This window comes from Poeciliopsis prolifica, unplaced genomic scaffold, assembly GCF_027474105.1.
Source record: "Poeciliopsis prolifica strain line A6 unplaced genomic scaffold, Auburn_PproV2 SCAFFOLD023, whole genome shotgun sequence".
Lineage (NCBI taxonomy): Eukaryota > Metazoa > Chordata > Actinopteri > Cyprinodontiformes > Poeciliidae > Poeciliopsis > Poeciliopsis prolifica.
Window position 1 is genome coordinate 5,888,290 of NW_026562398.1, and position 15,203 is coordinate 5,903,492.

Sequence of the window (15,203 nt, forward strand, 5' to 3'; positions counted from 1 at the left end):
GTAGGTCTGTTACCTAAAATTATTACAGCATAAATAAATAACTAAACTTTTTCACATTTTGTCTTATTGCAACTGAAGATTTTCAATGTGTAAGAATATTTTTGAAAGTAACTGTAGAAAATTACACCTGAGACAACTAAATGTGGGAATATTAATTCATTCAAAGGATTAAAAGAATCAAAAACATTTGCTCATAATTTCCAGAAAAATAACTTTATTAAAAAAAAAGTAATACATATGGAATTCCATGTTTCTGATCTAGAACTGTGAGTCAAAAACCTTAATCTTGTGTTTCATTGCTTGCTTTCTCATTCTGGTTTATTTTAAGTTTCACTGACTCTTCAGATGTCCTTATTTCCACTGCTACGTTCTGCCTGCAATCCTCATCTAGCGTCTTGTAGTGGTAATAATGCATGATTGCAACTACAAGAAGTAATTGTAGTTGTAGTCATGCACCAGCATGAGCATGAGGCATAGCACATGTATTTGTATTCCCCGAAAACATCCACCAGAGCCCCTGAAAGACAGAATAAAGAGCTGAAGAGTCAACTTATGCTTCTGCAAAAATTGTACTTTATGAACATTGCTCACAAACTTGAAATGTGGGGTCCAAGAAGCACTGGTCCACACTTGATGTTTCTGACAAGTCCAACTGAACTGGAGAAGCAATGAGCTCCAACAAGGTCCATCAGAACTTCAAAAAATAGTGCAGAAAGCATTTCAATTGCCAGCCCAAAGAAGACCACATAAACAACCAGACCTCCTTAACCAGATGCCAGTGGACAAAGTAGGTGGCAAACGTCATTGTATGAAACATCAAAAATGAAAAAAGATTGTATTCTTGGTCTAATCCACCTGCTGTTGGCTAAGAATCCAGAAACTGGTCCGTTAAAAATGTCCATCAAAGCAAAAGTAAGAAGTAACAAAGGTGCAGAATATTCATCTGTCCCTTGATACTTACCATAAGGAGCCAGAAACATAACAGTAGCAAGAGTCAAAAAGCATGACATTACCAATAAGATAAATGAGACATTCTCTGTGTGTGCAAAGGGAGATGTCTATATATCTGTAAACAAAGCTCTGACTTTTTATTTTGCTTTTACTGTCTTTGGCTGGAGGGTTAGCAGAAAATGAGCTAATAGCAGCAGCTTCTTCAGAGGTTTTCCTCCTGCTCACTGATGAGTCATTATTGGACTGGGATCAGGCTTGTTTATTAATTGGTCTCATCAAAGCACCAGCCACACAGCAGTTCAGAACAATGGACCCCAGGATGAGGAAACTCCCTCTCCAACCAAAGGAATATAAAAGGAACTGATTGAGAGGGGCCAGAGCGGAAAGAAACAACTGGAGTCCATTTGCAAGTGGCCTTTTGACCTGAAAGTAAGTGTCGATGTTTGTCAGAGCTGACTGCAGGTTGAAGACAAGACCAAAACCTTTTGAAAGGAAGAAAAATGCTTGGGAAGTAGAATAATAGAAATACAGGTTTTTAGATCTTTCTTATCAATAATTATCATAAAGATTGTACAATTGTGTTATGTCCTTTTCAATTTAAATTCTCTAAATAAAATCTAATGTACATAATTCATTTTAGAAGTCACTTAGAAAACAGATTGAGTATTCAATTTAATCACAGTTAAAATCTACCTGTTCAATGAAAACATTGTTTATCAAATGAATACAAAGGAACACAGCAGGCAGGGATAATGTTGTGGAGAGGTTTAAAGGGAGATTAGGAGATATAATAATATGTTTAGGTTGAAGCATCCTACTGAACACCATACAACATTTCAAAATGTATGTATGGCAAAAATGTAGAAATATCAGATGTACACCAATGTGTGACATCCTTCATCACAACCACTGACATCTAGCAAAACTCCAAAAATCTCTTCTGTTTGGTCAGTAATTATGATTTGTTGGTGGAAATGGGCTGTTTTTATGATCAAATCCCTCTAATGAGTCGTCAAACTTTTAGTCTCCACGTTTGAAGATGATATGGATGATAGAGATTCAAAGCTACCTTTCTGGCAGAGCAACAACTACAAGTAAGCAGCCCGAACAACAGCAGAATGATATAAACTTCCTGTTTGGCCATCAACAAACACTGATGTGACCCATGGGAAGCTGGTAACCCATGAAGGATCCTCCTTCACCCATGGGCATTAGGAATAAGATAAATGAGGTAAGTGTTAAAGGTAGCTGTATCTTGGCAATGCTGGTTGAAAACCTGTTAGGAATGCAAAATGAGTTGACAGGACAACCCTAAATGAACCCAAAATAATGTTAAAATGCTTTCAACAGAGTAAAATGAAGCAGTCAAAGTCTAGAGAGTGAGGTTGAGAATCAGAGAAATTAATATTGATGAGTACCACTGATCTTCATCCAATCTAACTGAGCTTGAGGTGAAGAAAAACACACAAAATATGTTATTGCTAGATGTGATCTGTAATTGCTGCACTTGCAGGTAGTTAAGCGTTGACTCAAAGGAGCTGAATACATATGCATTACACATTTTTCAAATATTCATGTGAAGAATTTATACAGCAATGTGTCCTTTCCCTTCCACTTTATGAATATGTTCTAGTTTGGGTCTGTCACATCAAATTGCAATGCAAATACTTTTGCCAAGACTCTGAAGACACACTTATTTTGCAGCAATTTTGGCAAACATTAATATATTCCACTGAACAAGTGCCAGTGACCTCACATTGAAAGAAAATAGACTGAAACAAAGCCAGTTGTAACTGAGCAACTTACAGCAAACCTTTCAATACTAAAACTTAACTGTTCAATAAGGTGACATTTGTTATGCAAAAAGTAACAAAATAAGTCAACATTAAGTATTACTCAAGAAAAGAAAAGAAAAAAAGTATTCACCTCTAATTACTCTGACACAGAGGTGCAGATGAATTATGAACCATGTCAACACACACCATGAGTCCACTGACCATTTTTTCTTCATTCAGTCTTCACCTCTTCTTTCAATGACAAATAAAACATAAAAAGCTTTGTTAACATGTAGCTGTTTAAGCACACTAGTACCAGTCGAACAAATTTTATCAGTGATGGCGGCCGCTGACCTCCTGCATACATAGATGCCAGCATGACTGAGGACACCCAGGCAATCTCACAGCAGGAAACTGAAAAATATTCCTGAATTTTCTTGAAATAGGTAGTGAGGGACTTGGGAAAGGCATAAGAGAACCCTATGGAGATGAAAGCAGCAAAGATGACAGCCCATCCCCAGCCTCCATCTGGTGGCGTGTAGCCCAGATTGGTTGCTACTGCAGGTGGCCTGTTTAGTCCTCAGACTGGAAAGTGGAAACAGATAATAAGACGTGCACAGAAAACAAGCAACTGTAAATTTCTAAAGACATTCTGAGCCAGTTTTAATAAACAGATTGTTTTCCTCACCTCTGTGAGGTCCTTAAAACTATTCTGAGCAGCATGTGAAACTAGATTCGTCCCTCAGCACCCGGCTGCAGGTACTTTGATCTCATCACATCTCATCCACCAAAAAGGCAAGTGGCTGTTCACAACAAAAGCATTAGCCCCTTCCTGAGGCATGGAGCTCAAAAAAAAAAACCTCAGCAAGTAACTAAAGATCAAGTGGAGAGTTATAAGATTTTCATCATTTCCTTTAAAAGTTACAGAATGTGTTTTTTTATCACATCAGTTCATGCCTGATAGATCTTTGTGTACGTTTTGTGGTGTTGGTTCGCAGATGATGGTTAACAGCTGTTTTAACACATCATTTATTTGCATATAGAACCCATAAAAATAATGAAATATTTGATTTAAACAGCCAAGTATAAAACGGCACTGAAACAAAAATTTTCTCGAGTTTTAAGATTTTAGAAACCATGCAATTTAAGAACATGCCTCCAGAAAAAAAAATTTTGAATTTTTGCAAGAGCATAAAGTCACACTAAACATTTTAGAAAAAGGCATTCTTTCAGCAGGGAAAGTATCTCAGGAAAGCCACATGTGACAAATGTTTTATTAACCCAGGTAGCAAAACTCTGTTCACTCCCTCTTGCATGAGATGCGTCACTTTGACTTTTTTCTATATTACAAGGTTAGTCCACACAGAGAGGGATCTTTGATCTTTCCTCTTTGCACAATCCCCCAATCTTCTAGAAGACTTTCTCTGAAGATTTTCAGGGCCTTTGTCAGAGAAAAAGAAGCACAGGTCTTCTGGTATAAATGTTTTTTTTCTGGCACAACTCCCAAACATGCTGTCACCAAGAAGTTCCTGTGGAGACACGATGACCCCCTCTATTTGTTGCAGATATCTTTAAAGCTTCTTTCATATTTGACCTTAACATGAGGTTCTGTTTCTAAAATAAATGTCTTACTTAAATACCCAGAAATAATACAGCCATAGAATTTGAAGAAGTTGTTCATAGTTGTTCATGCATATATATATACATACATTACTGTACTCGATATAAAAGTTGTTGTTTTTTCTTTTCTTTTCCGAAAATTGAACGATTTGCAAATAAAGCGCATTACTGATGGTTCCAAGTTCCAAGATCAGTACAAATCCAGAAGGTGGCGCTGTTGTTTGACCTAACTCAAGAAGAAGAGAAGCTCCGCTGTTATGTGTTCATCCTTGGTATGTGGAATAGAAACACTGTAACTATTTTTTGGTTTTTCTTCCATTCTCAGACGTTTACGTCCCCGAAGTTCAGGAACCTTCTAATAGCATCAGCCACATTCGGCTGCTTTGTTAAATCTTCAACAGTGTCTTATTCGCGTGGTTTTGTTAGTTATGTTTTGTAAAGTTAGAGTGGGTTTGGCTTCAGTCAGACTCTCCAGTTGTATAAATCCGACGGTGAAACTGGTGACGCCTGGGTTCTGTCGACACCAGCGGAGGAACCTCAACTCCGAACCTGCAGGTGTCCGGGTGAGACAAGCCTGTTTCATTATTCTTGACATCTCTGGGAAACTGAAGCTCAGTTCCTGATTTCACATTGAAAATAATAAATAAAAGCTCATTATTGTTGTTATGAAGAAAATTATCACTCATGAAAAATATTAGGCACAATAATAAAATTATTGGGGGGTTTTCAGTCCCATACTGTGACGCACTGTGTATTTTGATAACTTTCTGTTTCCCTGCCCTCCAAAAATATCAAATGTTTCTCTTGTATATCAAGAAATAGGCCACCATTGCTCCTCTGATTGATACGGTTCATTTGCATTATCAACATTAGAAAATAATCCCACTCATATACAAGAATCATCTTTCTTAATTCTGATAACATTTTATCAGAAACAATATAACATTTTTGGGTTTGATAACAGAGACCAGCATTCACTCCCCATGTGCATCATTGACACTGTCATCAGCTCACACTTTTCCTTCCATAAGCAATTTTCTAAAGCTACTTACCGCTACATACCAGGCACAACCAACTACAGCTGAAGGTTTTGGATTTTCTTGTCAACATCCTTGTACTTGCCAAATTATAACAATTATAACACATCGTTTGAAGATATAATATTCATACTTTGGTTAGTAGTAAGTCCTATTCACCACATTTTTAGGTAAATACTGAATGTGTTCTAGTTAATGCAGTATGTTTTTCATTTGCTTGTGCTTGATTTTTGTTGTTGTTGTTGTGAATGAGTAAAATGCCACAGATTAAAGTGTGTTAATCTCTATTCTACTCCAGGTATTGTATGATGGGTTGTGTCCCATATGCATGACAGAGATCCGCTTCCTTCAGTACCTGCAAAGAAACCGACCGGGCAAAGTTCATTTTATTGACATCTCTAAGCCAGGCTACGAGGGGACAAAATACAATGATGTCACCTATGAGATGGCCATGGAGGAGATGACTGTAATCGATGAGAAAGACGAGGTTAACTCTTAACACAACAACTTAACTGAGACTTAAAGAATCCGAATGCTAAAACGCACTTACATCTTTACTTTTCGCATTGTCAGGTGCATCGCGGCGTTCCAGCGTTTGCAGTGATGTATGGCGCCGTTGGGCTCGGCTGGTTGGGCCGCTTTATGATGTGGTCACCGGTAAGGCCGTTTATGGATAAGTCATACGCCATCTTTGCAAGGAATCGACTTAAGTGGACTGGACGGGCAGAGGACTGCACAACAGGACGCTGTGAAAAGAAATCAGTTGACTCCTCCTGACTTTTTTCAGTAATAAAATGAGCTATTGTATATTTATTGATATGAATATGTTGCATATTGTGCTGCAGGAAAATCTTGTTAAAATACTTCAATGCAAGTGTGGTAAAGACTTTATGCTTTTTCATACATATACATATAAATTGTGTCGTTCTTGATGCCTTTTATTTTGTACGGATCAATGAAAAATACTTTGAAAACGGTTGAACTGCAGCAAGAATGGGGTGAAAAGCAAAAACTGAAATTAGACGAGGCTGCATTTTGATTAGCAATACGGATCCTATCTGATTCCCAAAAAAAATTCTCACATTTAATGTCAAAAGTACAACTAATAAAGTTCAGATTTGTTCTATGGAGTTCATATTGAGTGACATTATTTTCTGTTCAACTTGTATTCTCAACATTTCAGAGAGTTTGTTACCTGGAACAAACAAATTGGTAGAAAACAAAAAATACAACAAAAAAAAAAAAAGAACACATTTAAGCATAAAACAATCCGGTGCCATTTCAGTCAGATTTTCTAAATAAGTTTGTAGTGGAAATAAGTTACATTAATAAGTTGGTACACTTTCATAGTTAGCTATTTGTAAATTCATGTTAACAGTAGAAAAAGGAAAGGGATTGAAATTGCATAATAGTGTGACATTTGTTTTACAAACTATCTTTGACTATCAAAACTATTTTCGTTACATTAGAAACAAGACCGAGTGAGCGCTCTTAGCAGCAAACTGTCTTTGACGTATATTTCTCCGGTAACCTTGTCAACACGAATTTAGGCCTTTAGGAGAAAGTAAGCAACTTATGAATACTCTGAATGTACTTTATACGCGCTGTGCCCTGGAAAACTTTCATCTTTGTAAGTATTTATGTATTTGAAGGACACTTAGCTGTTTGTTGTTGATAAAATGTAGAGCAGTGTACTTAATTATAGGGTGTAGCATTAAGACAAGTATCCTCTGGAAGTGTATTTTTCTTTCTGTTGTATTTCAGTTATAAAAACGTTTTAAGTGTAGCATTACAATGAGCGTATTGGCTCGTAATGTATTGTTTCATTGCTGTTATATTTCAGTTTCAAAAGCGTTTTGAGTGTGACATTATGAGAATATTAGCTATTGATGTATTTTTGCCTTTTGTATTTACAAAAATCCATTTATAAAAGATTCTCAAGAAAAGCAAGTTTTCGTTCTATTGTTTGTTCGCTGGCTGTATAGCTACATGTGTTAGCGCAATTAGAATGAAGTTTTAATCTGTTCTATGGAGCTCGTTTTGAGTGACAGCACTATTTTCTGATCAGCAGTTCAGTCTCGTATTCTCATCATCAACTCAGAAAGACGTGTCCTCCAGCAAAACAGGCTGGTGGATGACAAAACATTCAGCAACAACAACAAAAAACCTTTAAGCAGCAAAAGATGCCTGATCAGACAATAAAGCAATTTGAAAGACAGACAGGAAACGAGTTCTGCGTTAGCAACTGTTCTGTTTTGGTAAATGCATTGTGCAGAGATAAGACTGAAAGTCACTGAAGCAAAATGCAGTCAATTTCCTGTCATACCAGAAAATCAGATTGAATTTTTTTTTCAAAAGCAAATAGGCCTAAATAAGAAGACTGTGAGGAGGCTGCCACTAGATGCCGCTGTAAGTCTGCATTATTATGAGCAGACTTAAAAGAGACAAATCTTTGCTGTGATATGTCAAACCCCTAACACTTCATTTTGTTTGTAAGTAATATTATGTTCAAGCAGATACAAACATTCAAACATTCCTGAAAGGTAAAGTTAGATGAATACCACCAATGTGTCGCATGTTCATCATCTGAAAGGTTACACAAATTACAAATTGTTTCTGCTGTGGAAAAAGAACAGATGCCATTCAGTTTTCATTGTTTTGATTATACTTTTTTTTTTACCCAGAACGAAACGTGATGAGACTATATGTTTAGTTTGAACCTGTGCGTGTAAACAATATTTTCTTAAAGAGTAAAAGATGTCAATATTTCAAGATGTAATTCAAATGAAGAACATTTTAAATCTCGATACATTAGACCATCTTTTGAGATATATATTGTGTATTTGACTCTGTGTGTGATGAGATGTGACGTACTGACTAACAGCTCAGAGACACTCTCTCCCTTGCTTATTCTAGATTTTCCAGGAATGATGACATAACTTCATGACATAGCTTCATTTTATGACAATTAACTGAACCGGTCCAAAACCCCAGCAGTCCCCAAACAGAACCGCTCCCACCCAAACTCTGGATCAACACATACAACAAAATTTTTTCATGCAATTGCCACAGGTAAAAAATTTGAAGTTGCTCTTTGGTGAGGTTTTGTTTACCCAAATTGTTTGTCCCCAGAAACTTACTGGAGTTAGGATTTAAGACAAAAAAAGGATTTATTTTTCAGGGAAATCTGTTTATCAAATTTGCTGTGAAGGTTAATGTATAATTACAGTATTTAGATCACACCTTTGCCCTGTCACTGTAAAAATAATCGGAGTAGGTAACTCGCCAAAGTAGTCAGATTGCTTATTTTGACTATTTCTTTGCAGAGGACTTATGCATAATAAAGGTCCCATTAAGCAGTTCTAGGAAACAAGTTAGAGCAGAGAATGATGCCAAATGCCAAATAAAGGTAACCCTATTCAAATTTTGGAGGAAAATTTTTTACCTTCATTTCACTTTGCTTTTTCAGTAAAGTGCATTTTTTGCAAGACACTGTGTGTAAATCAAACATTTGTAAATGACATTACTGATATTTTTTTGTACATGTATGTATGTAGATAATTGATCAGTTGGATTCATAAAGACTGTGTTATGGATTCTTTCTAGGTAGCAATTGATTATGTTGCAACAGAGAAGAGGTGTCCACAACAAGTCTGGGAGCTGCGTACAACATTGAGTCAAGAATGGGTCACCCATTTTTCTCTGTCTTATGTTCAGGTGTCACTAAGAGGACTTTAATATCATGCAGGAATATGTACACAATGATCTGTCTCAAAAAAGACCAAGCCCTTTTTAGACAGCCACTTTGTCCAAACTCATTCAGGCTTTATACATTTATTAACAGTACAAAGCTCTTTTCAAGTTATGCTTCAATCTTCTTTAAAGAAATTGTTAGGGAAGTAAGACATCTCCGTTGTTTGTGTTTTTATTCATTTACTAAAAAGGAGGCATTTAAAACCAAAGCTCCAGTTGGGATTTTTAATGCACCTGTGCTGAAAAGTCACCCGCTGTCCAGACACTTTAACATTTACCATAAGAGGAGCCATGTTGTTGGGTTTGCTGAAAATGGCAGTTTTATTGTAACAGTTCCTGAATATCAGTACCAGTCACAAAAGCGCAGGTTTAGTCAGTGGTCAAATCAGAAAAAACCGAGAGGCAGCAGCCCAGCACACCCTTCGAAATCCAAAGAGAAACAGAAAGAACAAGAGACTGTTGACTCCAGTGATGACACGTCTGGATCAGATTTATTTCACATCAACTCTTTTGCTACAGTATTTGGGGAGACCTTCACTCATGTTGCCAAACATATCAACTCAGTGTTCTCTGCGAATGAAATAGGTAAAAAGAAGGACCTATCATCTGTCAAAGGAATGACCCGGAGGGTGAAGAAGAGGAAAAAAATCCCAGACTCTGGTCAAAAGCATGAAGTTAAACAACATAAACAACAGACAACAATGCAACACAAAAAGGACTCTGAGGAGTCATTCCCTCACGTTGCAGGACACATCAATAAATACTTTGACGCCAGCAATGATGAAGATGAAGCTCACAGTGACAAAGAACTTCCTTTCTCAACAAAACCTACCTCAGACGCTGATAGCTTAAAAGACAGCTATTCTCAGACATCAACTCATATCAATGAGTATTTTAGATCGCAAAGTGAACAGAAGGACCGTAGTATAATTGTCAAACCAGAGACAGACCCGGTATCCATACAGAAAACATCTTTGATGGACATCTTACTCCATCCCACTACTGCTGCCTCAGGTATCCTGAGGTCAGTTTTTCACGAGACTGAAGTCAATCCTCCTGTGACTTTACCAGAGACCATAATAAATAAAAGGGTGAGTTGTTCTTACCTGTTTAATAGTGTTCATACATGCTGAATTTGTTAACATTTTGTCACATTACAACCAGTAACCCTAATAAAATAGATGGAGTTTTGCGTAATAAACCAACTTTAATTATTTTGAAGAAGGATAGGGATAGTTTTAATCTGATGGCCTAAAAAAATTCAGGGCAATAATATACCTCGGAAGACATCTCACTAATTAATTTAATTATATTTTACTTTCATCTGTACTGTGAATGCCTCAGAGGTTTGTTGAGGAATATTAGAGAACAAACCGCATCAAAAAGAGAAACAAACACGTCAGAGATGGTTGGAGATACATTTGTGGAGAAATCTAAAGCAGGATTAGGATATAAAACAATACTACAAGCTTTGAATATATATATAATCTCTCAATTTATCATCTAAGAGTATGTATAATAACTGACCAAGATAACTGGCCAGGTTAGGTTTCCAGCATGTAAAAGAACTTCCTCTGGTCAGATGGGATCAGCAGTTTACTTTTACATTACAGAATGGGCAAAAAACTTCAGTCTGATGTACTGGTAAAAAAGGAAAAAAAAAAAAACAACAACACTCACTTCTAACCTAAATATTCGTGGTTTTGCACACTATTATTTCCAGATTTTTAATTTGTAAAATACCATCATTTATAAAAATCATATATTTTGTATAGCTTCACTATCTCCTACCTGTGTTGCTGCATCACATTAATCCCCTTTAACACACATTGAGGTTTGTGATTTTTACCTGCTAATATTTTAAAACTTTCCAGAAGTATAAAGATTGTATGGTCGTTTGCCTCATATGAGTTTCTTAGACTGTTAAAGCTTTCAAACTTTGTGTATTTTCAGTGTGTCTTGAGCCGCAGACAAGCAGAGGAGACCACACTTAGGTTAATATTGAGACTACAACAATCCTCAACTCCAGAAGCTATGACTTCCTGCATAGAAGTACTCAATGAACACCTTATCCGCTTCCCAGCATGCAAGTCTTTCATCTGGCAGGTCTTGTGAACAGTTGTGTCAAAGACAGGGTTAAAAATGTTTAAAAAACTTAAAATATACATAAAAATCCAAGATGCTTTTTGTTCCCCAGGGGCCAACTATAGTCAACCTGTTGAGAGTGCGGCGAACTTACAAACACCATGGAGGACTGCAGGCCTCTGTAAGAGAAGCCTTAGCTCTGATTGGTTATGTGGAGCCAGTCAAAGGTCAGGGCATCAGAGTTCTCTCCATTGATGGTGGAGGTACAAGGTTAGTAAATATTGGAAACTTTACTGTTAATAAGTTATGGTGCACAAAGTAAATGAACTACAGTAATTGCTTTCTTTAACAAAATTCTGCAATATGGTGATACCTGTTCATAAAATTTTATAGATCAGCTGTTTTCACTTAATCTTGGAGTAAATCGAAATAAAATAATGTGTCAGATTATCCAAGACAGTCATGTTGCAGAAAATGTCCATTTTAAATGAACACTGAGGAAATACTGAGAAAAAAATAGGAATCAGTGAACGTCAATGCTTGAACCAGCATCTTCAGCATATATTTCAATCTGATTTAAGTCCTTCTTATTTACTGTCAGTTCACATTTGCTGTAATTTAAATAAACTCTACAACACAAATGCATCTAATTAATATCTAATTATGTAGAATCCAAGTCAATCAAAATTTCATACAAATAGATCCATTCCATTAAAATCTGGTCATATAGTTAGATTAAGATTTTAATGCATTATAGTGAAACTCAGTAAGTAGTAAATGCTAATTGTTAGAAAATATGACCTTTTAAGGGAGCTGGTCAATTGATTTAAAGCTTAATTTAGCAATCCCTCATTCTGATTAAGTATGTGACCAAAGGTCTTGCCATAAATTATTCAGTTGCTTCACTCCGCCTACAAGAGCTTTTCCTTATCAGTTTGTTTTCTCTATATCATAAAACACACATATCTACAGAATTAATTATTGTCAAACTGTTTAGTTTCATAATTTAATCAAACATGTATCTCAGTCAAGGTTGTATTGAGAGACATTTGTTACAAATTAGACACGTTCTTCCAATGCATAATGTTGATCACAACAATCTGATTCTAGATGCATATGCAAAATTTAAACTTTGCATAACAATTATTCCAGTCATTTTTCCTATTTTAAAATTACTTTCGAACCATAAAAAATGCCTTTTTTATATACGACTACATTGCTTTTAGAAGTATTTCTACACTTTACAGAAACCAACTTCAATATTTTGGGGTTTTATGTAATACTCCAAAACATGATAGAAAGTTGAAGAAGGAAACATGATTTTCAATTTTTGTTTGGTTTTTAGGGGTTTTCGCTAATAAAATGGGAAAACTATAAATGCTTTTGTTCTTTCATTTCCCAGAGGTCTTGTACCTCTTCAGTTATTGAAGATAATCGAAGATGAGACCGGCAGAAAGATTTACCAGCTGTTTGACTACATCTGTGGAGTGAGCACAGGTAGAAACTAAAAAACAACAAAGAAAGCAAGCTAAGTCTGACATGTTAAGATATTTCTGTTTTAATTTATATCTGTGTCACTTTAAAGTCGTTGCTTCTTTATGCTAAAAGGAGCCATCTTAGCTTTCATGTTGGGGCTGGCCCGTGTTTCTCTGGAGGATTGTGCTGAAATGTACCGTCAAATTGGAACCGAGGTTTTCAAGCAAAACCCGCTGGTTGGCACCGTGAACATGGGATGGAGTCATTCCTACTATGATACGGCAACCTGGGAGAGAATACTACAGTACGAACTCTGACAAAATCTATTTGTATGCATTAGAATGAAACTTAATGAACATTTACAATGAGATATAAGTTATACTCCCCACATGTTACCTATTTTACTTGAACAAGGGAGACGCTGGGTTCTGAGCTGCTAATTAAAACATCCAGAAAGAAGGGCACTCCAAAGGTAAAGACAATATCTTCTTTCAAAATTTATGAGGTGTGATATTTCGATTAAAGCTGGTCCATGTTAAGCTTTGCAACAAAAGATTTGTTCCTATGTTTCAGGTTTCAGCTGTCAGTGCAGTTGTGAACTGGGGCACAGGCCCTAAGGCCTATGTGTTTCGCAACTACAGCCACAAACCAGGCCACCCTAGCCGCTTTTCAGGAGGGTCAGACCACAAGATGTGGGAGGCAGTGCGTGCATCATCAGCCGCACCTGGATACTTCCAGGAGTTTCTTTTGCAGAATGACATCCACCAGGTTATAAAGTTGTCTGCAATAAAACTATTAATGTGAAATATTCTTCACCTAATCACAAACATGTCCCATAATCAGGCATCCTTAAATTCATGCAAGCAAGATGAAATGAATTAAAAAACAATAATTTGATCTTTTTTATGTCAGTCACAGGTATCAAATTTTGTCTTGGCAGGACTATTTATTTAAGACTATAAATAGACCAAGAGTAAAATTTACTCTGTGTTTTTGGGTATTTTTGCTTCTGTAACTTTATGTCAAGAAAAAGTTTGAGACACATGCAGACATCTTCATTGCATTCTGTGACTCTATGCGATTGAGGCTAAAGATAACTAGCTGCTGATATACTTCTGCTTGTCAACGAGCTAACTAGTTTTGTTGCATCTATTATAGTTAAGTCCAACTTTGTCGTCGGTTGGCTGGTCGATGTTCGTCTTGACTTCTGTTGCCAACCTGAATGATTCCATATTCTGTGCAAAACAAATTGGCACTACAGGGGTTAAGACTATTGAGAGCCATGCGGAGTAAGAGAAAACTCCTGCCAAGAGCCGCAGAAATGTCACAGTTTTGATCCACATGCATTGCTAAATCTTCCCAGGACTGCTACTATTAGCTCTGATCTAAGATCAGGTTTGACTGCAACACAAACTCTGAAGTCGGAGGTTTAATAGATTTTAAATCATATAAATATAGTCAGGAATTGCTGAGCAGTTTCTTTTGTTGTAGTTGTTCATTGCTACAGCAATGAAACACTATATTCTATATAATCTATACACACATTCAATAAATAATCACCCACATTCAAAATGAACTATAGAAAAAAAAAAAAGAAAGAAACACTATAGAATGTCAATAAACATATTGACATGTAATATTTATGCAACAGTGAGTTAGGTGATATCTGAGTTATAATGTTGGATTGACTTCCTTTGGCTCTTGTAAACTGCACAACATGTGTGTGGAATTAAATCTGAATCTGTGCTCTGTCACTGCAGGACGGAGGAATCATCATGAACAATCCTTGCACCTTGGCGGTCCACGAGAGCCGTTTGATGTGGCCCAGGACACCCTTTCAGTGCGTGCTGTCCCTTGGCACTGGACGTTATGACAATGTCAAGAGGAGCCCTCCCACTTCCACGAGCCTTCGAGCCAATATCAATAACCTGATTTTCAGCGCCACTGACACTGAAGGGGTCCACACCCTCTTGGGCGATTTGCTGCCCCCAGATGTGTACTTCCGCTTCAACCCCATGATGAATGCTGACGTGTCCTTGGATGAGAATCATCCTGAGACACTGGATAAGCTTGTGACAGATACCCAGGACTACCTGGACACAAATCGATCCAAAGTGGCTAAGCTGTGTTTAGTTCTAAAAAAAAAGCGCTCACCTATCGACCAAGCCAAGGATTGGATTAGTCAGAGGACTTGGGAAATGAAGAAGTCACTGACGTGATTTGGTGAGCTGCAGCTTTTCTACATGTCAGTTTGTGCAGTGCTGTGAAGCACATTTACAAATGTTGCAGGAAAATAGCAAAAGAATGCGTGGAATAAATAAAAAGAATAAATACAACAAATTTTACGTTTTTGATGCTTGTTTGTACAATGTCAAGAAATTTATTTCACAGAGCTGTGCTCAGTTTAGACGAACTATCAAAGAAACAAATAAGGTAACACCTTCTCTCGTGTTATTGCATTTGTTTGCTCTCTTTTTGTGTTTTCTTTATTGGTTTCAAACAAATG

At 36.7% G+C, this 15,203-nt stretch overlaps 1 protein-coding gene and 1 pseudogene across 3 annotated transcripts; one reads left to right on the forward strand and one right to left on the reverse strand.

The window, feature by feature from the left end:
- Positions 1–280: 280 nt before the first annotated feature.
- Positions 281–4,929, reverse strand: LOC129370453 (monocarboxylate transporter 2-like; annotated as a pseudogene).
- Positions 4,597–15,031, forward strand: LOC129370438 (calcium-independent phospholipase A2-gamma-like). Of its 3 annotated transcripts, XM_055046438.1 has the most exons (13): positions 4,597–4,909; positions 5,682–5,870; positions 5,957–7,013; positions 8,300–8,455; positions 8,710–8,792; positions 8,990–10,227; positions 11,090–11,242; positions 11,334–11,491; positions 12,624–12,718; positions 12,830–13,001; positions 13,112–13,169; positions 13,271–13,465; positions 14,458–15,031. In XM_055046438.1, exons 6-13 carry the CDS (start codon positions 9,067–9,069, stop codon positions 14,914–14,916), a joined length of 2,451 nt encoding a protein of 816 aa, XP_054902413.1. In that variant the 5' UTR covers positions 4,597–4,909; positions 5,682–5,870; positions 5,957–7,013; positions 8,300–8,455; positions 8,710–8,792; positions 8,990–9,066; the 3' UTR covers positions 14,917–15,031. The 3 variants fall into 3 exon arrangements, with proteins under 3 accessions (XP_054902413.1, XP_054902414.1, XP_054902415.1); XM_055046439.1 differs by lacking the exon at positions 8,710–8,792; XM_055046440.1 differs by lacking the exons at positions 8,300–8,455; positions 8,710–8,792; positions 8,990–10,227.
- The last annotated feature ends 172 nt before the right edge of the window (positions 15,032–15,203 follow it).

What these genes read in the sequence shown, in the direction of transcription:
- LOC129370438 (XM_055046438.1), top strand. Translation starts at nt 9,067, where the DNA reads ATGGGTCACCCATTTTTCTCTGTCTTATGTTCAGGTGTCACTAAGAGG. An exon ending in AGACCATAATAAATAAAAGG is followed by an intron (nt 10,228 to 11,089) that starts GTGAGTTGTTCT and finishes GTGTATTTTCAG; the next exon opens with TGTGTCTTGAGCCGCAGACA. An exon ending in ACCTGGGAGAGAATACTACA is followed by an intron (nt 13,002 to 13,111) that starts GTACGAACTCTG and finishes TACTTGAACAAG; the next exon opens with GGAGACGCTGGGTTCTGAGC.